We start from the raw sequence: 24,517 nt of genomic DNA, 5'->3' as shown, positions 1-24,517 counted from the left end.
ACCCTCCTGAACTCTGGGCTCAGACTCTGGGCCGCCCTCTCACTGCGTACCCAATTCCCTCTGCTAGGGTCCGCTCCTGGGAACCCCTGGAGCAGTGCTTTCCTCATCATCCATTGGTAAAGGTGTGAAGGACGCGGAAAACTATTGGTGTCGCTGAAAGCTGCCCCCCCCCCCCCCCAAGCAGGGATGCTTTTCGGTGCAACCGCTTCTCTTGCCTCTTTATAATGAAAACTGCTTCCCATTCATCATCTCACCAAGGTTTCGTGTACCACTGCAAGGTGGACTGGTCTGTCTTGTCACTCTCCTTTAAAGATGAAACCAGGGCTCTGGGGAGAAAGCGCCTTATCCAGGGTCAAGCGAGTCGGGATAAAGAACTAGAGCATCCTGATTTTCCCAGAATTCTTTCCACACACCCTCGTTCCCCAATGCAGCGAGAAGAGAAAAGCTAGCAGCGGGAAAGGATCAAAGAGGGTCATCTTGGGTGAGGGACTTGCTCCTTCTTCCCCAGCCTGTTGGGGAGGGGCTGGCTGGAAGGATACACCTCTGCTAAAATAGAGCCTTGTAGGCGAACACCACCTCGGGCCAAGAGCCTTCTCCCCCCCCCCCCCCCCCCCCCCCGGTTTATCGCCTATGCGCCTGCGCAGTGCGACAAATCTGGCGCTGTCCCCTTCAGCACCACGCGGAGCCGGCGCCGCCCCTCCCCGCGGTGAGCCCCGCGCGTCCCCGCCTCGCACGCCCTCGCGCCCCCCGACCACCCAAACAGACCCCTTCTTCCTTCCGAGGTCACCATCTTTCTGTCCTGGCTTTCCCTAGGAGAGCAGTTGCCATAGTAACTCTAGCGGCGTTTTCTTAAAAATAGGTGGGCCCCCTTTTACCTTGGCCAAGGGCACAAGGTTTGCTTGTTTCCCACTACCTTCAATCCCGGAGTCATCCCGTCTAACCTCTTACCCTTAGATGAGCACCTAACTCAGGCATCAAGGAAGTTCTTTCTGAAGTCTGACTACCGTCCCTCCTGCTGCATCCTGGGCGAGTGGTCAGGGTTGAGTCTCCTGGGTCCGACACTCAGAACCCCGGAGGGTTTGAGGTGGAGTACCCTAAGTCTCGCTTCCATAAATTAATGCTCTACTGGATTTAGGGGGCGGGTCCGGTCTACACCCATACCGTGTGCTTGGCGCGGCATCGTGCTCGTGGGGGCGGGAGCGCGTTTGGCATGTAACAGGTCATGTGGCAACCTCCTAGGGACACGCATGGGGTCTGGAGAGGGACACGCGTGTGCAGCTGGGTCTTGCGTGTGGCTCAGGGAGCGGTGGGCGAGAGGGACGTGGACACGATAAGGGTGCGGCACGTGAGGGTTGGGGAACAGAACCAGGGATGCCATACGTCTTCCCCCTTGTCAGGGGCGGGTCTCAGCTTGGCGGGAGAGCCCAGTAGAAACCTAACGTCGAGGGGTGGGGGACAGCCTCCTGGGCTCAGGGCTCTGGGAGAGGGCGGGAGTTGGGGAGGTGGGATTATCTCTGCCCGAGCCGCGCGTAGGGGGAGGAGGAGGGACTGAGAGGCGGGTGGGCCTGGAGCAAGCCGGAGCAAGCGAGAGCAAGCGGGAGCCGCGCTGCCTTCACAGCTGAGCTGGGCCCAGCCTCTCCCCTGCCTCTCGGCCTCAGCTCCAAGCGAGCAGCGGTAAGTACTGAGGCGGCTCGAGTCCAGGCTGCACCACTGGGGATATGCTGGGCCCCGATTGAGCTTCAGGCACCTGACTGGCAGGGTTGCTGTTCCTGACCTCTGCCCCTACCCTGCATTGCCACCAGAGGCTCCTTTACCCCGTTATGGTCCCTCCTGGGCTGGACAAGATCTGTCATAACCCTTGAGAGAGAAGGAGAAGAGAAGGGTCTGGTCCAGCCTCCCCCTCCAGAGACCAGTGACTGGTGGGGGTTGGGAGAGAGGGTGTGTGTCCCTGCTTAAGTATGGGTGTGAGTGTGCATCTGTATTTGTGTGTAACTGTGACCAGTAGGTCTTTGTATCTGATATGCCCGTGTATCTGTGAGCATTGGAAGATGAGGGTCCCGTGTGTGTATTTGGGTATCTCTTTGTGTGTTCCTGTTTGATGACAGTGTGTGTGTAAGACAAGCATGTGTCTTTCCATTACACACATATTTGTTATGAGTGTAAGAGTGTGTGAGGGTGTGTCTTTGAGCAATGTGTATATGTGCCTCTATCTGTATGTGCTGGAAGGTGTAGTGTTTAACTGTATACTGACATATTTGTCCTTAAGTATGTGTGTGTGCATGAGTGTGTGTACCTGTATTATGAACAAAAATGTCCTTTTCCCATTCATCATGTATGTATTAGGGGCACCGGTCTCTATTCAGGTCTTTTTTTCCCCTTCACCCTGTACCTTTCAGCCCCTTAAAGGTCCGTACATAATTCCCTCCCTCAATTCTTCTTTCCTCTCTTTCCAGGGGGCCTGAATTGGGGCCTCCATAAGAGAAACAGTGGGGAACTCATGGCTGTATGATAGCAATGGTTGGCTGACACTACCGGTCCAGACGGTGGGGTACTAGCTCTACCCTTCCTCCACCAGAAGCAGCTCAAAAATGCCACAGGGACTCTGGGCTCACTCAGCTTCTGAAATGGCTTCCTCCCTCCTCCCAGGGTGATGTTCAGGGTCCCCAGACAGAAGGAGAGGATCCAGGGGCCTATTGGGTGGGACACTCTTTTCTCCTCAGGCCTCCATGGAAGTAGCCCAAGCAAGAGGCCTGATTACCCCAAGGGGTGAGATCAATGATGCCATATTCCCAGAATGGGCAAGGCCTGTCGTGCTCAGTGGTCCCAGCCAGCTTTCCTCTCCCTGTCTCTGTTCTCCTGCCTATTCAAGTCCACGGCAGTTCACCCCCTGCTTCCCTTCCTCTCTTGCAGGCCTGTCTGAAGAGCATGCTGCCCCCTCACTCCCCGCCTGGCCTCGCCATCCCTGCCCCCCCAGCCTGACCCCAGGCCCCAGCATGGCCCAGGGTGCCATGCGCTTCTGCTCGGAAGGCGACTGTGCCATCTCCCCACCACGATGCCCGCGCCGCTGGCTCCCCGAAGGCCCCGTGCCCCAGAGTCCCCCAGCCAGCATGTATGGCAGCACAGGCTCTCTGCTACGGCGGGTAGCAGGTCCAGGTCCCCGAGGCCGGGAACTGGGACGTGTGACAGCACCCTGTACACCCCTGCGTGGCCCCCCTTCACCCCGTGTTGCTCCTTCACCCTGGGCACCCTCTTCACCCACTGGGCAGCCTCCACCAGGGGCCCAGAGCTCTGTGGTTATATTCCGCTTTGTGGAGAAGGCCAGTGTGAGGCCACTGAATGGGCTACCTGCTCCTGGAGGCTTGAGTCGGAGCTGGGACCTGGGTGGGGTCTGTCCTCCCAGGCCCACTCCAGCCCTTGGGCCTGGCTGCAACCGGAAGTTGCGGCTGGAGGCATCCACTTCAGACCCACTCCCAGCCAGAGGAGGCTCGGCTCTGCCTGGCAGCCAGGGCCTTTTACACGGGCCACCAGCCCAACCTCAGGTTGGGGCAGATGGCCTTTACTCCTCTCTTCCCAATGGGCTGGGGGGGCCCTCTGAGCACCTGGCCACACTATTCCAAGGACCTGCTGACACTGGACTTCTGAACCAGGTATGCAACCTCCCTAGGCTCCTTGGAACCCGAGTCCCAGTGACGGGGCAAGACTTAGCTTCTTGGCAGTTTTGGCCCCAGGGGCTATTCATCAAATCCTTCGACCCTAAGTCTGTCTCTTCTTGACCTCTGCCTCTGAACCTCCATCTCTGTCCCTGTGTGTTTTTCTTTGTGTTTCTATCCCATGTTCGTGTATCTTTGTATGTCTGACTTTATCTCTGGGTGTCTGTGTCTATCTCTTACTCCTTGGCTTAGGGGGATACCTGGTCTTCACCCCGGGAAATCTCCTCTCATGCCCAGAGAATCGCTCGAGCCAAATGGGAATTCTTCTATGGCTCCTTGGGCCCCCCCAGCTCAGGTAAGGCCTAGGGTTGAGGCAAGGGGAACAGGATAGGTTCTTCTCCACAGCAGCTGAGGCATGGTAGAGAGTCTTCCTTTAACCCCCCCCCATCCTTTCCTGGACTCCTCAGTCAGCTAATGCCTCTCCAGGCCTCAATCTTTCCATCTGTGTTAGAATGGGAGGGGGGTTGGGGTGGCAGCTGGAGTGGGCACCTGCAGGAAGCTGGGTAGTGGAAGGCGGAGCTGGCAGGGTATCAAGGATCAGAACTTGGGAGTAGAAAAGAGGCTGATTCTGGTCAGGCCCCTCAAAATTGTCTGACAAGAACTTGATTTGAAATGAGCTCCACTGGTACCAGGAACAAGCTGAGTTTGTAGCAGGAGGAATGGTGGTTAGACAGTGAAAGAACTTCCCACCAATATGAGGCAGTGGGGTGAGTTCCTAGAACAGAATCAGGACAGGAGATGTGGGGGGCATCAGGAAGCTGACCCAGATAACCTCCTGACTGGGATGCCTGTGCATACTGCAGGTGCTAAGCCCCCGGAACAGGCCCCCCCATCTCTACTTGGGGTGGGCTTGGGGCAGGGCTCTGGGGTGGCTGTGGGGCGAGCAGCCCAATACTCCGAGACAGACCTGGACACGGTGCCCCTGAGGTGCTACCGTGAGACCAACATCGATGAAGTGCTGGCTGAGCGGGAAGAGGCTGACTCAGCCATCGAAAGTCAACCCAGCTCGGAGGGCCTGCCTGGCACTGCCCGCCCACCTGCTCCACGTCCTGGCCCTCAGCCCAGCCTGGGCAGTGGCAATGAGGATGAGGATGAGGCAGGTGGGGAAGAGGATGTCGACGACGAGGTGTTTGAGGCCTTGGAGGGGACCCGGTGAGTGGGGTAGTGGGAGAGGAAAGTGGCTGGCCCCTTCCTGCTGGCCCAGAGGCAGAGCTGGGGTCAAAGGGACTGAAATAGAGATGATGGTAGGGCTGGGAAGGTCAAGACCAAGCTGGTGGTGCCGATAGGGTGGTGTGGCAGGAGATTGTGGACAAAACCTTGAGGACTGGCAGAATACTGGGGATGTGGGGCCCTCAGGAAGAACCCAGGAAGATAGGGGGCAGCCAGGATAGAGGAGGAAAGGGGTTCTAGTGAAGAATGGGGCTGAGTGAAGGCCAGAGGCCAGAAGCAAGCCTGGGGGTGTGGGAGCATCTACTCAGATCCTGGATCTTGGTGGGAGAGTAGGGAATGTGGGGGCTTTTCTCTCCGTCTCACACCCCACCGCGGCTTGGAGCCTCATCTTTTTCTAAGATGTTGCCAGAAATAGAAATGGGATGGCAGGAGGGGAGAGGATCAGGGAGGAGGAGAAAGGGAGATTAGCGGGGAGGGAGAGAGGAAGGCGATTGGGTGCTGGGGATGGGTAGGGGTGGTGTGCCCCAGGGGCACTAAATAGCTTGGAGAACCTGTGGTGGGGAGTCCCTGTCTGGGTGACTTCTTAAAAGGGGTTGAGGGCCTGTGAAAAGGGGATGATAATCCCCTTCACAAAGTCAGTATGGAAGTTCAATGAAATGCTGCCTAACTGCTGTCCTCCGGGCCCCTGATCAGAGATTCTCCCTGCCCCTGCAGGCCAGGCACCCGGATGCCTCACCTGGGGCCTCTCAAGTCCCCTGTGCCCTTTCTCCCTGGGACCAGCCCCTCGGCTGATGGGCCTGACTCTTTCAGTTGTGTGTTCGAAGCCATCTTGGAGTCACACCGGGCCAAGGGCACCTCCTACACCAGCCTTGCCTCCCTGGAGGCTCTGGCCTCACCTGGCCCAACCCAGAGTCCCTTCTTCACCTTTGAGCTGCCTCCCCAACCCCCAGCCCCCCGGCCTGATCCCCCTGCTCCTGCCCCACTTGCCCTTCTTGAACCGGATTCTGGTACCAGCTCTGCTGCTGATGGGCCTTGGACACAGAGAGGGGAGGAAGAGGAGGCAGAGGTTGTGGCCAAGCAGGCCCCAGGGAGGGAGCCCCCTAGTCCCTGCCACTCAGAGGACAGCTTTGGGCTGGGGGCAGCACCTCTGGGCAGGTAAGTGATTCCTTTGGTTTCTCAGACCTAAGGCCCCCAGGGCTCCCGGAATAACTGTTCCAAGAGACAGAGACTGAGTGTTAAGATGTAGTTTATAATTCTGACCCCTGATAGGGGTGGTTAGGAGATGTAGATGTCCTGTTTTCCCACTTGGAGAGCCCCTTACAGCCCACCCCCTTGGTCTCAGATCCAGTGACTTAAGAAATCATGATTCAGAATTGAAGAATCCCTAAAGAGAACACCTTCCTCTCTCTCCAAGAGGGTCGTTCCCTTCCCAGACAGAGCCTCCAATCTGCGTAGAATTCCTGTGACCTTACCCCCACCCAGTCTGGAGGCTTCTCCCAAAGATGCAGCGACCAGCTTCTCCCATGGCCTCCCTCCCATGCCACCTCCCCCTCCAATCAAGAGTCTCACCCTTCTCCAGGAAGTCCATTCATCAGTCTAACCTTTCTGCTCTCCCCTCTGCCAGCTACCCTCTCAGTCATGGAAGCCATGGCAACAGGAGGGGGTGGCCAGGGAGACAGTGTTGCCTAGCAACCAGGAGTTTCCGGCCTCTGTCTCTGGGTGACAGGTGGCTTTGCAAGTGGAGCAGCTGGGGTGGGAAGGGAAGGAAAAGAGGAGACAGGAGATGAGGGGGAGCACTTTGACCCCCAGTCCCCTCTATCTATCTGAGAACTTGCTTCTTTGTGGGTATAAGAACCAAGGAGGAGGCTACTCTCCCTAAAAGGTGGGAGGAGAAAGACATAGGAGCAGAAAGGTGTCCCTGTTGCCCTCAAATATTTGAGTGTCTACTGTTCCTCCCTGACAGCCTGTGTCACCCTTGCCCATATTCTTAGAGATAGAAGATTATGTTCTGAGTATGGTGGTGTATAGTGATGGGGAATCTATGTCTTGCAGGAAATTTAGGGAGCTTTGGGAAAGCAGTCAGAACTCCCACAGCAGCAAGATGGATGTGGGTTAGACTTGAGGCAGGACTTCCACAGAGGTGGTAATAATGAGGGAACCTATACAATCTTCTCTGGAGAAAAAAAAAATGTCTTCCCCATGTCCCAGTCTCCCCTTCTCTGTCATCTGGTCTGGAGGCAGAGGAAGGATCTGGGTAGCCCCTGCGAACCTGCCCCAACTCTGAGCTGGTGTTCTACCCTGGCAGCGAACCACCCTTGAGCCAGCTAATATCTGACTCAGACTCAGAGCTGGACAGCACAGAGCGGCTAGCCTTGGGAAGCACGGACACCTTGTCTAATGGGCAGAAAGCAGACCTGGAGGCTGCGCAGCGCCTAGCTAAGAGGCTATACCGACTAGATGGCTTCAGGAAGGCTGATGTGGCCCGGCACCTGGGCAAGAAGTAAAGTCACTGAGCTGGGATTGAGAAGGCGGGCGGGGGATGCATCCTGAGGGCAGTGCCTCCACATCCCCTCCATCTAATGCCCCCAGGTTTCTAGGTAACCCCTTCTGGCCCCTTGACACTTCCCCTTGAGACTCCACCTGTCTCCCTACCCTGCCCACAGCAATGACTTCAGCAAACTCGTGGCTGGAGAGTACCTCAAGTTCTTTGTCTTCACGGGTATGACTCTGGACCAAGCTCTCAGGTGGGTGTTGAGCCCTTTGAGGGCAGCCCCATCTCCCAGGCCTGGTGTGCAGGGCCTCTGCTATGCCTCCTCTGAGGCTGCGCATGCATGACCAAGAGGCAGAGCTAACTGGTAAAGGGACCATAGATGGGAGTGACATTCTCCTCCTTCCTTCCTTTACAGGGTGTTCCTGAAGGAGCTGGCCTTAATGGGTGAGACCCAGGAACGGGAGCGCGTGCTGGCCCACTTCTCCCAGAGATACTTCCAGTGCAATCCTGGAGCCCTGTCCTCAGAGGGTGAGGAGGCCAGGGGCTGGGCTTTCCTGGCTGGTCTCTGAGGCAAATGGGCATTGTGTGCATGTGCATAGGTGCATGAGTGTGTGTGGGGGGGAGTGAACGAATGCACGAGCTTGCAGGCATGTGAGCATGTATGTGTGCAGACAGTGCTGACATGACCGCATGGATGTGGAACTGTGCATGTGGGCAGGCACATTCTTAGGGTCTAGAGTGTGCTGTGAAGAGGCAGGTGGCAGGTGTGATTACATACTGTTGTTCACTTACATGTGCAAAATGTGGCTTGAGTGGGGACTTTTTGGCTGCACTGGTCTGCACTACTGTGTGAGGCCCCCTTGTTTGTTTAGTGCAGAGACACTGGCATGTTGGTGTTTGGGAGCAAGCACACCCCCAGCACCTGAGAGAGCTAGGGAGGGTTGCCTGAGAAGAGGGCGAGGTCCCTTCTGAGGGATCTGGTGGAAGAGAGAGGTCTTTGCTCCTGAGAAGGTTTGCTGAGCGGCTTCAGGCCTTACAAAAGTGGAAGGATTCTCGAAAGGGGGCAGGGGATGAGCTGGAAGTCTGGGTAAGGGCGCTGTGGGAAGAATCCCTGGGACGTGGTAGAGGCTGAATGTCAACTCTACCGTAGACGGTGCACACACACTGACCTGCGCTCTCATGCTACTGAACACCGATCTCCATGGCCATGTGAGTGAGGTCTGGTGGGAGGGAGCCCAGAAAGCAGCCCCTGTCTAGAGACATCAAAGTCTGGAAGGCCAACGGCCACCCAGGTTCACAGGTGTCTGTTCCCTCCCTTAGAACATCGGGAAGCGCATGACCTGCGGAGACTTCATTGGGAACCTGGAGGGCCTCAACGAAGGCGGCGACTTCCCCAGGGAGCTGCTCAAGGTGGGGGGCGGGGCAGGGTAGAGATAGCTGGAGGGGAGGGATAGGGGACCTGCCAACGGAGTCAGAGGAAGGTGCCGTGAGGCGCCTCTCGGCCCTTAGTTCCTGCAAAGGAGCTTAGACTCTCGTGACTCAGTCTGGGTACCGCCCCCTCCCCCTGGCTCTCCAGCACATGCGCACTGGCGTGTAGTCGCTGCTGCGCAGAGTGGGGGAGGGGAGGTGGCTCTGGAAAACGCGTGATCAGGCGGCTCTGGACCTAGCATTTGTCTTCATCCGTGCTCCTCCTCCTGTATTCACTGAGGGTGGGAAGGGTCCTTGCGTGGGGTGAGGGGCACACAGGTATATCTCCTCATTCCTCCCCCATCACTCCCCTGCCCCAGGGTTTACAGTCACAAAGGTCATCCTGGTACTGCTGCATAAGAGGCATGTTGAGTTAGACGGGCCTGAGAGGGACAAAGGGTTTTCCAAGTTCTGGCAGTGACTTAGCGCCAACTGGGACTAGATACTGTGCTTCTGGATCTCTGCTGGGCAGGCCTGCGCCCAGGCCCACTGAAGAGTCAATTACCCTGAGGCTGGTTGGGTGGGAGGAGGAGGGGCATCTGGGTTCCGTGGGTTCACTCCTCTCTCTGATCAGTGGTCTTTTATCCAAGAAGGCCTGAACTCATTCGAAACCCCCAGAGTTAAGCAAAGGGGTCTCTGGGCCACCACAGAAATGTGACTGCACAGGTGTGACCTTGGGCTTGTCTTGAACTGTATTAGTTTCTGAGTTTGGGTATGTATCTGAGTGGGGGTTCTCTATTGTGAGTTGGGGGGTATGCTTGAATTGAGTTGTATATGTAAGATTTAGGGTATCAGTGAATCAGAGAGTTTGTCTGATTCGGGGTGTGTTTGTGTTTGAGGACTTACAATTTAGAATGTGCCTGAGTTGGGGTATACATCTATGAATTGACTGTCTGAATTATGACAAGTGTCCATGAGTAGAGGGTGTACGTTTGTGGGTCAAAGACTAAATTTCGAGGTATGCACCTGAATTTGTAGTGTCCGTGAGTTGGGGTGAGTGTGAATTGGTGCATCTGGTTAGTTGGAGTGTATGTCTGTAAACTGGGTTGTGTATACAGGAGTTGGGATACACACACGTGCGTTTGAGGTATCTGCGTCAGGGAGCTGGATGAGGCCAGGGCGATTCAAAGGCAGACCACATCCTCCCCCGCCGTCGCGCCACTTGGCCCATCCTGGCTTAATTAAAGGGAAAAAAAAGGCTGCTGGGAGGGGTTCCGACCTCTCCTCAATGTCCCCCCTCATCCCTGACGAGCAAAGAGGGTGCTCTAGACCCTAGGGTCCGCAGACCTTTCCAGTCCCCCGCCCAGGGGCTCGCAACGCCCGTGCACCCCCAGCGTAGTACGCCCCCACGCAGGTGCTATTCACTGGCCTTCCTAGGCCCCTCCTCCGTGGCGGTGCGCCGCGGGAGCCCTCCCCTCTGGGTCGGACGCTTCCATTTTGCGCCGTCCCCGCCCCATCCTTCGCTCTCCTCTCCCCTCCCAGTCGGCGCCCCCTTCCTGCTCGCGGAGCTGCAGAGTCGACAGCGCCGCCGCCGCGCGCGCTGCTGCGTCGGTGGGACCCGGGCCGGCCGCTCGCGCCGGCTGTCGGGGAAGCCGTCCGCTAGCTGTCCGGGCCGTCCGAGGCCGAAGGCGGGCGGGGGCATGGCCGGGGGCCGCGGCGCGCCGGCCAGGCCAGCATGATCGGCGTCAACAGCATCCACAGCAGCGCTGGGCGGCTGCGCTCGCGCTCGCTATGCTCTGTGCGCTACGGGCGCACCCACCGCGGCGCCGAGACCCTGTGCTACGGCTGGCCGCAGCGCTCGCGCAGTCTCAAGCCCGTGCTCTACACGGACCTAGTGGTCAGCCGCCTGCAGAACCGCAAAAAGAAAAAAGCGGTGAGAGCATTGGGGCTGCGGCCCACGCCAAGCTGGGGGGCGACCGAGGGGGTTGCTGAGAGCAGCGCGTCTGAGGGGGCGGCTGGGGGGGGGGGACCTTAGGCAGCAAGAGCAGAGGGTGGCATCGGTGGGGCTGAGGGGGGAGCCCAGCGGGGACCGAGCCCGTGGTAGCCCATGGTAGGGGTGGGCATGGACTGGAGGGGGTAGAGCACAGACCCTCTTATCAAGGTGGGTATCTCAAACTAATGGGCCTTTGAGCCTTCCAGATGGTAGCATAACTCAGGGATGGGGTTTAGGAGTTTGGAATGAAGATGTGGTTGGGTGCCAAAAGGGGCAGAGATGAACTGGAAGGTTAGAGACAAGGATTTCATGTTAGATGTTTGTGGACACCCCAGCCTCCTGGCCAGAGAGTTGGAGAGCGAAGGTTTAGAGTCTAAGTGTGCTCCGTTTGGGCTGGTTGTGTGCGGGAAGCTGTGTGTGCATAAGCCTGGGTTGGTGCCTTGTGTGGGATGGAGGTTGTAGGATGTGCTCAATCCTAAACACGGTGTGGGCTGTTTGGCATGGCAGTGGGCAGTGAGAGAATCAGAGACCTTGGGGTGGGGGTTGGGGGGTTGTGTCCCATCACAGAGAAGGTGCCGACGTCACCACTGCACTCAACTCACATGCAGACAGCATCACACACCACACGCTTAGCCCAACCTGCACATGCTGGGGACACACCCACTCACAGACAGGCTGTCAGAAGCACCCCCACAACGGGAGGCACTGGTGTGAACCCATGTTGCAGGCCACTCCCAAGAAGAAGGGTCTCCTGTGCTACTCCTAGAGCTCCTTCTCTCCTCTGACCACCCCAAGTCCCCCAGGCTAACTGTACTGAAATGTGACTGGTTCAGGAACTCACTGGGAGTTTGGGTGTGCAGGGTTTGGAAGCTAAAACTACCTTTTAAACTAATGTTCACTCCTCGGGTAACATGAAGTATGGGAGTGGGCTGGGAGCTGGATCACCCTGGCATTTGGCTTTGTGGTGTAGTCTGGGTTGGAGGAAGGTCTCAGCTTGTTCTGGCATTGGGAGCCATGAGAGAATGTTCTCGTAATCAAGGAAGGAGGTGACAGAGTAAGTTCCCATTCCTGAGCCTCAGTTTCCCCATGTGCTTTGTGTGGCTTTGTCTTATGGAACAGGCCCAAAGCACATCTGGGAAAGGAGAACTTCCAGGGCTGTTCTTTTCCATTTCCTCCAGAACTGTGTTTCTCCCGCCCAGGTTCTGAGCAGGATGATCTCTTAACAATAACAACAGTAAAGATAGTAACAGCCATTGCCATTTATTGTGCGTCAGTCATATGCCAGGATGCCCTGTGCTAATTGCTTGCCCTTCATTAAACACATGTTGCTATGCTTCTTCTCCATGGATACTTGCTTCAAGTCATGCAGTTAAAGCGGCAGAGCTGGGCCTGGGCTCTAGTACTCTGTTCCAGACCTGTGTTCTTGGTCATTACACACTGCTGCCCTCTCCCCCCGTTTTCTCCTTCCCAGGCTGGGAGGGAGGGCCCTGAGCTCTGGCAGTGGGGCACATGGTGCACCTTCCCCGGGGATTGACCCACACTGCCCTGATTTGTTCTCTCTCCAGGCCTTGTACAGCTCCATCAAGAATGAAAAATTGCAGTGGGCCATGTGAGTCCTGGGGCTGTGCGGTGGGGCTAGGGTTGGGGATTTGGGGAAAGGTCTGCCTGGAGAGGCGGAGAGGCTGAGGGAGCTGAGGTAGGCCTTGTGATTCTTGTGGCTGGGGGGCAGGGGAGGTAGGTGAGGCCATGAGAGCTAGTGAAGTGGCCTCACTTCCTTCTTTGGAGATGCCTGCCTGGACTTGGAGTTCTGTGTCTTGTCTCTAGCTGGGTTGTTATGACAAGCTGGGCTGGGGTGGGTGGCCACCGTCAGCCCTCTAGAGTGGCGGGGTGCTGAAGGGGAGGTCCCTTGACGACTCTACTGGGAAAGCAGAAGTCTCTGATGGTAGGGCTCTGAGCCCATAGTGCCGGAGCCCCCCCTTGGTCCTAGGGAACCCAAAATGTTACAGAACAAGGGACCACATTGTCTATCTTATAGCCCCAGTGGAAACAGAGACTCAGAAGAGTCCAGTCTGAGAGAGAAGTTCTAATTTTAGCCTTGAGACCCCTCAGTCTGACAGTAGTGTCCTCATCTAAACAGTCGATAGATCATTCATATTTTCTGGCTTCTGCTGAGAGTCTAGCCACTGCTCAGTTTAGCTGGGAACTCCCAGTAGGTGGGAGCGAAGACCCCAGAGGAGGCAGAGCTCAGGACTGGGGTGCTGGGAAAGCTCCTTGAAGGACTGGGACTTGGAAGCACCCTTGAAAGAGGCGGAAGCCTTGGCTTGGGAAGAGAGAGGGGGAAGTTGATATTTGGGAGGCAAATATGTGGTGGCTACAATGAGCATAGGGCGGGGAGACCAGGAGGAGCGGCCAGGTCGGAAGGGAGAGTGGAAGGAGAGTATCGGCAGTGTTAATAGGCTCTACGTGGGGGCAACTGGTACCTTTAAGTTTCTTGAGCAAGGAGTGACCAGACAGAATCAGACTTTTTAGATGATATCTGACAGAGCCTGCAGACTAGGAAGCAGCTACTTCTGCCACCATTTAGCCAACAGGCTGTGAGCTGGTGCTGGGTGAGGTTAAGACAGCTGAGTCAGGCATGTGTCTGTCCTGGTGGAGAGGGGATGAGGGTGTGTGTGTGGAAATAGAGAGGGTGGGGCTGGTACACAAGAGGGAAGGAAAGGACAGACATGGCTCTACCCTTGGGAGCTCTACTCTGAGGAAAGGGCCATGCTGCCTCAAGGATCCCAGGCCTGAGTAGGCAGACCTGACTGACTGGGGGCCGTGGCTCCAGGTGCCTTAGGCTGAGTGAAGCCACATCCTTTGAGAGCAGCATCCCCCATCTCTACAAACACTGGATGGAGGAGCTTTCCTGGGTGGGGCAGGGGGGTGTGTGGCTTCGTGGCCAGCCCCCTCTGAGGTGATCACACCTGCAGAGACGAGGAGGAGCTGAGACGCTCTCTGTCTGAGCTGGCTGACCCCAACCCCAAGGTCATCAAGAGGGTCAGCGGGGGCAGTGGCAGCGGCTCCAGCCCTTTCCTGGACCTGACTCCCGAGCCCGGGGCTGCCGTCTACAAGCACGGGGCCCTGGTGCGAAAGGTGCACGCAGACCCCGACTGCAGGAAGAGTACGTGGCCCGGTGGGAGGGTCTGGGAGCCAGATGGGAGTGGGCCCGGCCCGGTCCTGCTGTGACCTGTCTTCCTTCCCTCCCAGCACCTAGGGGCAAGCGGGGCTGGAAGAGCTTCCACGGCATCCTCAAGGGCATGATTCTCTACCTGCAAAAGGTTTGGGGCCTGCCCAGGGGTGGGGACTGCGCTGACCTGGGAGTGTAGCTGAGCTGGGCTGGCCAGGCTGGGATTGTGGCCAGGACAAGATGGGCACCCCCTCAGGAGGAGTACCAGCCTGGGAAGGCCCTGTCGGAGGCAGAGCTTAAGAATGCCATCAGCATCCACCACGCATTGGCCACTCGTGCCAACGACTACAGCAAGAGGCCCCATGTCTTCTACCTGCGCACAGCAGACTGGCGGGTCTTCCTCTTTCAGGCTCCGTGAGTGCCTTCCTCCTGTCTGTCTGAGACCCTTCTCTCCACTCCCAACTTGCTCCCCTCCCTTGTTCCTGGATTGATTCTTTCCTTCTCAAGCCACAGACTGAGCCAGGGCTGACACTCCTGGATAGGAACCCTGGGCCCAGGTCGCAAGTGTCTGTGCTCTCTCCTCAGGAGCCTGGAGCAGATGCAGTCCTGGATCACTCGCATCAATGTGGTGGCCGCCATGTTCTCTGCACCCCCCTTCCCAGCTGCTGTTAGTTCCCAGAAGAAGTTCAGCCGCCCCCTGCTGCCCAGCGCTGCCACCCGCCTCTCTCAGGTACTGCGGTCTCTGTTCACCTGGCCAGTGGGGTGGAGTAGGGCAGGCCCAGGCCGACTGTACTCAAGGCTGCTGGCTATGATTATGTGGCTGTCCACTCACCAGGACACTGTCATGGCAGGGTGAGTGGAGGCTGAAACCCTCCGCTCTACTTACCATGCTGTGAGTCCAGATACAGGACTTGGTTCATTCTAAGGAAGGGACATCTTTTAAATAAACTTGCACAAAGGAATTGTGTGTGCTAGAGTAACTGATCGTGCTCCTTTGGCCTTTAGGAGGAGCAGGTGCGGACCCATGAGGCCAAGCTGAAGGCCATGGCAAGTGAGCTGCGGGAACACCGGGCTGCCCTCCTGGGCAAGAAGGCCCGGGGCAAAGAGGCGGAGGAGCAGCGGCAGAAAGAGGCCTACCTGGAGTTCGAGGTGAGCCTCCCAGCCCTGGGCACCTCTCTCCATTAGCAGGGCTCCGCGTCCCAGAATAGGCTCAGACTAATGGTTAAGGGCATCGACTCCTAAGAGGGAGACGAGCTTGGCGGCCTTGGGCAGGTTACTTAATCACTTTCAGTGTTAGTTTCCTCTTCTGTGGAACAGGGAGGATATTCCGTATTCACTAGGGTCATGAAGTGAGATGTCTCTGTCCAGTGCTTAATTTTCCCAACTCTGGTAAAGGCTCAAGAAACAGTTGGCTGTTACAGTTGGCATTCTGGAAAGAGCCCACAGAGCATCACCAACCTACCAGGGGATCCTGTCACAGTCCCTGAGGGCTTTGGGAGCTCCAGAAGTGGGCAAGAACCTGCCATCTCCTAGCTTTCTTTGGCATCCCTCCAGGGTCTAGATCGGGTAGAATGGGGTGAGATAGGGTGAGAGGGGCAGAGGGTGGAGCGCTGGCTGACAGCCCCGCCCCTCTGCCTCAGAAATCCCGCTACGGTACATACGCAGCGCTGCTTCGGGTCAAGCTGAAGGCTGGCAGCGAAGAGCTGGACGCAGTAGAGGCAGCACTGGCCCAGGCTGGGAGCGCGGAGGATGGAGTCCCCCTACCTCACTCCAGTCCCTCCCTGCAGCCCAATACCTCCAGCCAGCCCCGGGCTCAGTGTCATGGCTCAGAGCCTCGGGCAAGGGCAGGCAGTGGGCGGCGGAAGCCCTGAGTTGGGGGTGGGAGTATGTGGGGGGGCAGTGCCTGCCGGGCACCTGCATGACATGGCCCTACCTGAGTCCAGGCTGGCCTCGGGCCACCCGAGGGCCCTTGGCCCAGGGCCCTACCGCGCCGGACGCGGTGTCCGGGGCAGTGCAGGGCTGGGGCATGGGCCTCAGGAGCCTAGGCTGAGGGTCCCTCCAAGACCCCCATTTTGTGATAATGTTTTGCACTTTTTCGTATTGGGGACTAGGGCGGGAGAGGCCAGGGCTTCTGGACTTTTGATGCTTTTTTTTTTGTGGGGGAGGCTTGACAACATTTCTGCTTTCTGCTGAGACCACCCCCACCCCTGACACCAGCAATCCCCCTCCATCCTGGGGCCTGGCTCAGACAGAGACCAGGAGTTGGGGGTAAGCTGGTTTTCCTTCCTTCCTTTCTGAGGGCTCAAACCCTCTCTTTCCAGAGGTGGAGAAAGGGTGTTCATGCCCAAGCCCCTATACACAGGCCAGGGACAGCATGGCCTTGCTTTCCCTCCTTCAGTGGGACCTGCCCTTTGTACAGCCTCCACCCCCATTAAAACTGCTCTGGACTTGCTGGCTGGACCTCCTTTTCTTCCCTGCGCCTAGCTTGGGGCCAGGGTAGGACAAATCACTCAAGGCCTACCATAAGTTGGGGAGAGGGCAGGACCCTCTCCCTTCCCCATGAGAATCCTTTATTTATCCCAATTGGGGGTGGGTGGGCATGGGGTGTTAAATAAGGACTGGAATTGGGGGGATGCTGTACAGAAGGGCCCAGGAAGGAGCTGATGAATAGATGGCAGTTCAGTGCACCTGAGGCTGGGGGTGCCCATGGCAGAGCCCTCCTGGTGGCTCAGGGGGTGGGCCTAGCTTCTCGGCCTCCTGTTCCACTGACTGGCTCCCGTAGGCACTGTCCTCTTTCGCTTCTGCTGGGGAAGAGGACACAAGGAGGGGATAGAGAAGAGTCTAGGCCTTGGGCCTCCCGCTCTCCAAGCCCAGATGATCTAGGTTGGACACTCTTACCTGTGTTGGGCAGTTTGTCTTGGGCCTCAGGACTCCTTAGCAGCCTCACCCCCTCCTCTAGACCCATCTCAGACAGAGCTTCCATCAGGCCTGCCAAATCCCCACCAGCCAGCTGGGGGGAAGAAAGAGGGTTGAGAACCTGAGTTAATCAGGATATGGCGTAAGGAGCCCAGGGGACAGGGGAGCGCCTGCAATCAGATGGGAAAGGAAGCAGGCGAGGGGGGGGGGGGACTGACCTTGTAGCTGCGCAGGAGGCTGCCGCTGGGCGAGGCTGTCTTCCGATACGTGTCCACCAGGCTGCGCAGCCCCAGCCGCTCTGCCAGCTCTGCCCAGCTACCCTGAGCTCCTGGCCCATCAAGCAGATGCTCTAGGTTCTGCAGAACTGTGTCTTCGAGTGGCAGCTCTGGCCCTGAGGGGGACATAAATACAGTTACCTCCAGAGATGGGCACAGGTACTGGCCACTTTTCTTCCATGGCCATCTGACAGATAAGGCACTCCTCTTCAGAGGTCCTGAAGGAGAAAAGACCTCTGTGAGCAGGGAGTGGGGGCTGGGAGTGAATGCAGAGATCTCACCTGCAGGGCTCGGTGGTGTCAGAGGGGGTGCCATGGTGTTCTGAGCAGCATTTAGCAGCAAGGTCTTCACCTGCAAAGACAAGCCTCAGCCTTTACTCCTATCCCAGTCCAGTCCTTATGCCCAAGTACCAGATACTTTGTACCCCATCCCTAAGCCCAGACGCCCTGTCCCCTGGTCCTTCTGGTTCCAAGCTGGCCTTACCTTGGTGCTACAAGTGAGGTCAACAGGCGTGTGGCCCCGGAAACCGCTTCGGGTGTCCCTCTCAGGCTCCTCGGAATCTGAGTCACTACCAGAGGTGGGAGGCGAAGGCAAGGGGCACAGGGGCTCTTCGTTCTCTGCATGGATGTCAGCGCCTGGGGGGGGGGTGTGACAGGAGCCCACATTAGGATCGGAAAGGGGGACCTGGGAAGCACCCCTTTTTCTCCTCCCAGTCCTGTCCCGAGAGCAAGACTGACCAGCCTTTAGAAGAAGGCGGGTGAGGGTTGGGGATCCCAGTCCAGCTGCCAGGTGTAGGGGTGTGTTTCCCGCAAAGGTTCGAGCATTCACGTTGGCATGGAGCTGTGGGGTACAAGGGAGTGGTTGATCACAGCACCAACTGACTGGCTGTCCCTCTGTCAAATCTCCACTGTCCCTGGTCCCTCCACAGTCCTCATTCCCACCTTGGTGACCAGATGGGTGACCAACCCCAGCTCCTCCATCTCTGTGGCCAGATGCAGAGCTGTTCGGCCCCCCTGCCGCTCTGCAGCCTCTACTTCGGCTCCGTTGTCCACTAGCAGATCCAGGCACTCAGGGCTTCGGGCACGGACTGCCAGGTGTACTGGGTACAGCCCTAGGGACACAGGATACTCGGCCTGTAGCTGTGGTCCCCAGACCAGCCAACCTCTACACCTTATTTCTGCTGTAGGCATTCACCACTCACCCTCCCTGGTCTCTACCCTTGCCCCTGATCCAGATGAAGTAAAGAACTCACCCTCGAAGTCTGGCATGTGCAACAGTTGGGTCATGGCAGGAACCCCACTCTGCAGCAGCGCACTCAGCAGGTCAGGGGCACTGGCACCTGCCCGCAGTGCCAGGTGCACTGCTGAGTCTCCATGACGATCCAGCAGTGCAGGGTCTGCGCCTACTTGCAGCAGGAAGCTTACCACGCTGGTCTGCCCCGTGATCACCGCCAGGTGCAAGGGCGTCTGCGGAACAGACAGAGTGAGCCAGGCCCACTCCTGGCCTAGACTCACTTGCCTTCTAATCCCGAGCCCCTCACCAATAGGTGCCCTCACCTGGTGCAGGTGGTTGGTGAGGTTGACTACACCGAGGTGGCGAGCATGATAGATGACATGGGCTATCTGCTCAATGACACCGGTCTGCCCGTGAATGATGGCCAGGTGCAGCGGCCTGGGGATTGAAGATTGGGGATTGAGACCCTGGTTTAGCACGCCCAGTCAATCAGCATCCTCTACTCTCTAAACCCCACAGCCTCCATAATCTCTCTCGCTGGGACCTGTTGAGCCCAGACATCTACAGGGGCAATGCAGCACCTGAACATAATCCTTTTGTGGTAGGTAGGTAAGTACTAATGTTGTGCCCCTTTAACAGTAGACAAAACTTAAGTATAGAGAGATTAAGTACCTTGAACATAACTAGTACATAGCGAGCCGGGACCTGAAAGCGGATCTGTTCAACTTCAGAGCACCCTACGACCTTCCAATGGATGCCGAGTGCCGGACCCCCACCCTGGGACCCCCTCTCCCCGCCGCCCGCCCACCTACGTGTCTCCGTTCTCGTCCTGCGCCGTCAGCAGGTGGCGCTGTCCCGCCAGCAGCGCGCACGCGTCTGCAGTGACGCCGTAGTCCAGCAGGGCTCGGGCGCTCCGCTGAGCCAAGCCGAACAGGCGTGCATTGTACACCCGAGCTGTGGGCGACAGGAGGCGTGGGCGCGGGCTAGGTCCCCCACCCCAGCATCCCGACTGCCCGAATTCCGGGAATATACCTTGCTGCAGCAGCTCCGGGCCTTGCGGTTTGCACTGGGGGACCTCGGGGGACGCACTCTGCTGGGCTGCTTCCTCCCCAGCATCCCTGACAGGCGCCCCGGCTGCCATCTGAGCCCCGCCCCCGCCTCCCGGGTAGCAACCCATTGGGGCTGCTCCGGACTGGTAGGGACTGTAGGCCAAGGAAGAGGGGAAAAAGCCGAGGCTTCCACCTGTGGAGACAGTCTGTTGGGAGGGGGCACCAGCCAGAACTTCTCTTCACCCCTCCCTCCTCCATCACCCTTCATCCCACCAGCACCCCCTCACCTCCTCCTCCAGCTCCTCCATAACCCCCTGCCGAGCCCCCAGAGCCTCCACCCATGTGGGAGCCACCCCCAAAGGGCTGAGAGAAGGTGGGCAAGGCTTTTCTCCGCTTCCGCTGCACCTCCTCCTTGTCTGGGGGCAAAGGGAAATGCGATGTTAGAACCCAACTCATTCAAGAACCCTGTCCCAAGTTTAGTAATGATCCTTTCCCCCAAAGCCCTCAGGCTGTCTCTTAGGACTACCTCTTACTGGGACCTTCCCCACTCCTGGCTTGACTCATGGGTACCCTGATCTAGTTCTTGGGACTTTCAAGCCCAGCCACCACCCTCCAGCCCCCCTGGGATCTTCAGCCCAGATCCACCTTCCACCAGAGGGTAATAGGTGAACTGCTTGGAGTCAGAGACATCCCCGCCACGCTTGCGTTTCAGTTGCAGGAATACAGTTACAGGACGCTCAATCTTCATCTTATGATAGGGAGGTGTTCGGAACACAATGGCGTACTGGGCAGAAGAAGGACATAAGGTGTCATTGAAGCCTTAGCCTAGATGGGCCCCCCAGTTCTGCTGGCATCCCTAGGTTACCTGTTTATGAACATCTGTGGGAGAGAAGTCCCCAAAGGCCTGCCATCCATTCTCATCATCCTCATAGAACCGAACCTCAATGTCATCTACAGGGAAAATTGAAGCTTGGCCACAGCTCCTAGAAGAACCTCCAGGGCTGTTTGTCCTGAAGTTGACCTGGCCCCCAATCCTGACACCCAGCATGGGTTCCAGACTTACCTTTCTGCACCTTGTCACAAAGCAGGTAAACCTCATCTCCACCCCGCACAGAGCCAGCTGTCTTGTCCATTCGAGAAATCTTCAGGTTTGAGGCCCCAGGAGACTCTGGGGGTGGGGGTGGAATATCAATTACTTGAGATGATGTAGGAGTCGTGGCTCCATTTGTGGAGTCAGGTGCTTTGTATCATTATCTGAACAACCCACTAGTATCTTCATTTAGCCAAGACAGAAGCCATACCCAGAGAGGAAAAATGACTTGCTCAAGATCACTCAGCTTATATGTGGCAGGGCCAAGTTCAAACGCAGAACTATCTGACCACCAGTTGAGGTTGCCTCTCATACTCTCTCTGAGACTCAGGTCTTGCACCCCAGGTAATCAAGATACTCACTGCTGTCATGGATGGGCTGGGAGATAACAGGCTTCAGGGGCAGGGAGAAGGAGCCATCACTGGCTCGAAGGAAGGCGGAAAAACGCAGTCGCACAATGCTCAGATCCATCACTTTCTTCAGCTCCTTGGCCTCCTGCTCCAGTTCCCGCCGCTCAGCCTCTGGGCAGTGGGCAGAATGTGACCTCTGGACTCTTCCTCCTTCTCTACTTTCTCCATAACCACCTCCCATTACTCCCCTTCCCACCATACCAGTAAGACCCTGAGGCCTGGAGCGGAGTCTCTGCCTCTGAAGTTTTTGTATCATAATCTCCATCATGTTCTTCTTGGTCACATGCAGGACACCCAGGTTGTTAAATCTGGGTAGAGGAGGGAGTCAGAGCTACTGCAGGCAGTTCTTTCCTGCTGAGGCACCTGCCCCACTGCCAGGTTCATCTTAATTCTATTTCCTCTAGGATGCTTTTCTGGTTTTTACTTGGGGTCTTGGGTTCTGGGGTCAACCTCAGTCTCTCCCTTTGGTCAGATGCTAAGCTCATAGAGGTGAGCTGGGGCCTAGGACTGGCAGGCAATGAGGGGGCATGCCAGTGGGGGCCAAGGGTAGGGGGCACCTACTGGGCAGTCATGTCCTTGGGCCCCACAGACACGGCGCAGACCCCCAGTTCTGAGCATTGCTTGCCCACCAGGCTGTGAGCGTGAGCACGAGGCGGGTCACTGTGTGTTACCAGGTCCACCTCGATCTTGGCTGGTCCCTCGTAGTTACAGATCTGGGAGAGTTGAGGGCTGTCAGTAATACCCCTGGATACACTGTCCACTAGCCCACCCTCAAGCACCATCCTTGCTCACCTTGACAGTAGGGTAAGTCTTCCGGCCCTTCTCACTGGAGGCACCTGGCAGTCCTCCATGGGAGGGGCCTTCACAGCCATATCGAAATCGGAAGCCTCGCTGAAGGTCCCAGGGTAGAGTGACATTGTGACCAGAAGAGACCCCCCCACCCCCACCCCACCCCCCGTCCCCCAGCAAGCCACACCCCCTGCCAGCAGTGACCTTACCCACTGGTAGTGTCTGTCCTGAACCACCACTGTGATCAGTAGCAGCCAACCATCCCAACTAGAAGTGGCTTTTGTAGTCAGTGATCTTCCCCATGGCCACCCAGCTACAACTACCCGATTTGCCCCAAAGCTGAAGCCATCCCACACCATCTGTTCCATTCACTCACCTGCTTAGGCTGTTCTACGATCACCAGGTAGGGGCCATCAACTGGGGACAGAAGGACAGAAGGACCTTGCTGATCCAGGATCTGAGCCCATCCCCAAGGCAGAAGGCACATACTCCTCCCTTCTTCTCCCTCCCTCTAAGACAAGGAGAGGTTACAAGACTTACTAACCTGTCTCTGGGGCAGGTTCCTTGTGCTCTGTAATGGACGAGTTGAATTTGAAATCATCATATTCAATGATGCCATCCAGACCCTGGTTTGGAGACAGATAGATGGTAGCTGATTCGGAGTCACCCCAGGGCTTTCCACCTCCCAGCTCTCTAAGCCCTCAGTTTTCATTCCCTCTCCTCTTCATTCCCATAAGAGAGCTTCCATTGGAAGCAGTGTGCAGACAGATAGACTAACCGGCAGGCTGGGATCCTCTGAGGGCATTACAGGTGTAGGGATGCAGAGGGGACTCGGGCTGACCCGCAGACAATCAGACAAACACAGCGGGCCAGCCGGCCGGCTTTGGGGCCAGGCAGAGTGACTCACTGGGTCGTAGCAATTCTCCATGTCTCTGGGCTAGGCCCGGTTCTGTCTGGTGGCTCCGGCCGAGTTCTCTTTCCCAGAGTTTCAGGCTCCCGCCTTAGGTGGAGGGGGAAGTGCGGGGGGGGCGGGGGGAGGTAGAGAGAGACAAATCAAGACCGGAGTGCGGGAGAGAGGGGGGCCCAGATTTGGGGGAGGGTCGGATCTCCTCCAGCTACCCGTCCGGGTGTGGCGGGAGAGATCCGGTGGAGGGCGAGATCCGGAGCTGGGCTGGGTTGGGCCGGGGAAGGAGCAGGAAAGTTAGAACAGCTTAGGAAAGTCCCGAAAATACCAGGGGGAGGCGGGGCCGGAGGGGGCGGGCCTGGAAATGACGTATGGTCACGCCCCATAGCGGGAGGGGCGCCAGGTCAGCACTGGCCTGAGGATGCCCGCACCCTCTCTGTGGGCAGAGGGGCAACTAGACCTAGGGAAGCCCCTGTGGGGTTTAGACCCCACTCCTCCTTCCAGGAAAGGTGCCAGGGAGTAGAGCGTTCAAGGCCTGGGGAGGCTCCTAGTCCCGGGCGAGGCCCGCCTCCCGCCCCTCCCCCTCCCCCACCCAGGAGCAACCTTGGGATTTTCTACCCAGAGGGAGACCACGGCTGATTCACCCGGGGGCTTTTGAGGGGACATTCCTGCCGTAGGAAGCCCTCCTCCCCGAAGGCTAGTAGGCGGGGGCTCTTTCCAGTGGGGGGGGGGCCGGGGTTCTGCCCCAAGAACCGGTCTCTTGGGGCCGTGGGGTGGGGGAAGGAAAGGTGTATCCTCCCTGGGATGGACCCCTCTCCCCGAAGCATCTCGACAGCTATTGATTCCCACACCGCACCTGCCATGGGTGCCCACGCCCCTGCCCCAGTCCTATAGAGCTGTGTGTAATACGTGTGTGTCTCCAACACAGGTATACAAGTGTATTTCGCTCCATGTGCTGGAGTGCGTGTTGACTGTGCATGGTGTTAACATGCGTGTGCAGCAGGTGAGTGTCAAAGTTCTCAGTGTGGAAACATGTCTGAGCTTGTCTTGACATGTAAGGGCACAGGTGAATATATCTTTGAGTTTGTGCGTGAAGGGTATGGGTCCAGGCACCTGTGAACGGGTGAGCATGTTTGCGTGTGTGTGTGCGAGTCTGACTACATGGACGATGCTGTGCACTCGCCAGCAAACGTACGGGTCCTCGTGTTTTTGTACAAGGATGTCGATGTGTATCAGGGTGTGTTGTTCGTGTGTGTGCTCTGCGTGTGTGTGCACAGGCCGTTCTCTAGCCCTGGCGCTCCTTCTGTTAGGGCCCTCCTCCCGCTCTTCCCCGTGTCTCGGCCACCCTGGGTCTGAACCCGGCCACTCACCGCGGCGGCGGCTCCGGTTCGGGCTTCTCTCCAGGCCCGACCCACCTCGGATGGGTCGCGACACCCCACGGGTCACCAAGGCTCCAGCGGGAAAGCCCCTTTTCCGCCCCCGGGAGGGGGGAATTCCCGTGACGTTTCCATACGTCATGCCCATGCCCTTTTTCATTGGTTGAAAGTTTTACTCCGGACGCCCAGAGCCAATCAGGAGCGACTCAGGCGTGCCCGGTGAGGAGGGAAATATGCGGGCAAAGTGGGGTGTGGGGATGACAGTCAGCCAGGCACCAGCTCCAGCCAGGGATCAGCCCGAGGTGGGATCCGCTGAAGAAGCGCCATCCCCCGGCCAAGGTCCCCGGCTCCAGTCTCCTCACTCACCCAGGCCTGCCTCAAACAGCTGGCAGCCTCGCTACTACTGGGTTTATTCTGTGCCTAACGCCTGGCCGCCTCTGAAACCGGGGAACCCCAGGGGGAAGCTGACGGGCCCCAGCCCTCAGAGCTGGGCCCGGCTGCCGGGAAGAGTTAGCAGAAGAGGAAGTTAATCTTG

The 24,517-nt window shown here is 57.6% G+C and overlaps 2 protein-coding genes across 7 annotated transcripts; one reads left to right on the top strand and one right to left on the bottom strand.

The window, feature by feature from the left end:
• The first annotated feature begins 656 nt into the window (after nt 1-656).
• On the top strand, nt 657-16,392 carry PSD (pleckstrin and Sec7 domain containing). 2 transcript variants are annotated; one of them, XM_066240453.1, is made up of 18 exons: nt 657-706; nt 955-1,084; nt 2,911-3,647; nt 3,903-4,005; nt 4,514-4,862; nt 5,595-6,035; nt 7,186-7,380; nt 7,544-7,624; nt 7,787-7,899; nt 8,522-8,580; nt 8,692-8,781; nt 12,337-12,380; nt 13,744-13,934; nt 14,021-14,091; nt 14,197-14,354; nt 14,526-14,670; nt 14,946-15,089; nt 15,581-16,392. In XM_066240453.1, exons 3-18 carry the CDS (start codon nt 2,994-2,996, stop codon nt 15,809-15,811), a joined length of 3,069 nt encoding a protein of 1,022 aa, XP_066096550.1. In that variant the 5' UTR covers nt 657-706; nt 955-1,084; nt 2,911-2,993; the 3' UTR covers nt 15,812-16,392. The 2 variants fall into 2 exon arrangements, with proteins under 2 accessions (XP_066096550.1, XP_066096549.1); XM_066240452.1 differs by lacking the exons at nt 657-706; nt 955-1,084 and adding an exon at nt 1,552-1,674.
• Nucleotides 16,393-16,500: 108 nt separating this feature from the next.
• NFKB2 (nuclear factor kappa B subunit 2) lies at nt 16,501-24,105 on the bottom strand. 5 transcript variants are annotated; one of them, XM_066239398.1, is made up of 23 exons: nt 23,977-24,105; nt 22,610-22,702; nt 22,247-22,328; nt 22,079-22,119; nt 21,706-21,804; nt 21,475-21,626; nt 21,115-21,221; nt 20,866-21,024; nt 20,477-20,581; nt 20,279-20,364; nt 20,059-20,197; nt 19,701-19,829; nt 19,397-19,606; nt 19,177-19,318; nt 18,688-18,802; nt 18,384-18,597; nt 18,073-18,242; nt 17,869-17,971; nt 17,615-17,766; nt 17,413-17,482; nt 17,075-17,247; nt 16,839-16,950; nt 16,501-16,744 (listed from the first exon to the last, which is right to left on the bottom strand). In XM_066239398.1, the coding sequence occupies exons 2-23, from the start codon at nt 22,628-22,630 to the stop codon at nt 16,620-16,622; spliced, it is 2,706 nt and encodes a 901-aa protein (XP_066095495.1). In that variant the 5' UTR covers nt 22,631-22,702; nt 23,977-24,105; the 3' UTR covers nt 16,501-16,619. The 5 variants fall into 5 exon arrangements, with proteins under 5 accessions (XP_066095495.1, XP_066095497.1, XP_066095496.1 ...); XM_066239400.1 differs by having other exon boundaries at nt 16,501-16,741; XM_066239399.1 differs by lacking the exon at nt 23,977-24,105 and adding an exon at nt 22,822-22,930.
• Between the last annotated feature and the right edge of the window lie 412 nt (nt 24,106-24,517).

Source organism: Saccopteryx bilineata, chromosome 7 (genome assembly GCF_036850765.1).
Source record: "Saccopteryx bilineata isolate mSacBil1 chromosome 7, mSacBil1_pri_phased_curated, whole genome shotgun sequence".
In the NCBI taxonomy this organism is placed as follows: domain Eukaryota; kingdom Metazoa; phylum Chordata; class Mammalia; order Chiroptera; family Emballonuridae; genus Saccopteryx; species Saccopteryx bilineata.
Note: the sequence above shows the minus strand (reverse complement) of the source record. Positions and strands in the feature narration are given on the sequence as shown.

What these genes read in the sequence shown, in the direction of transcription:
- PSD (XM_066240453.1), top strand. Translation starts at nt 2,994, where the DNA reads ATGGCCCAGGGTGCCATGCGCTTCTGCTCGGAAGGCGACTGTGCCATC. An exon ending in ACACTGGACTTCTGAACCAG is followed by an intron (nt 3,648 to 3,902) that starts GTATGCAACCTC and finishes TCCTTGGCTTAG; the next exon opens with GGGGATACCTGGTCTTCACC. An exon ending in GAAAAATTGCAGTGGGCCAT is followed by an intron (nt 12,381 to 13,743) that starts GTGAGTCCTGGG and finishes TCACACCTGCAG; the next exon opens with AGACGAGGAGGAGCTGAGAC.
- NFKB2 (XM_066239401.1), bottom strand. Translation starts at nt 22,507, where the DNA reads ATGCCCTCAGAGGATCCCAGCCTGCCG. An exon ending in TGGAGGAGCTGGAGGAGGAG is followed by an intron (nt 19,607 to 19,700) that starts GTGAGGGGGTGC and finishes CTGTCTCCACAG; the next exon opens with GTGGAAGCCTCGGCTTTTTC. An exon ending in TCACCCATCTGGTCACCAAG is followed by an intron (nt 17,972 to 18,072) that starts GTGGGAATGAGG and finishes TGTACCCCACAG; the next exon opens with CTCCATGCCAACGTGAATGC.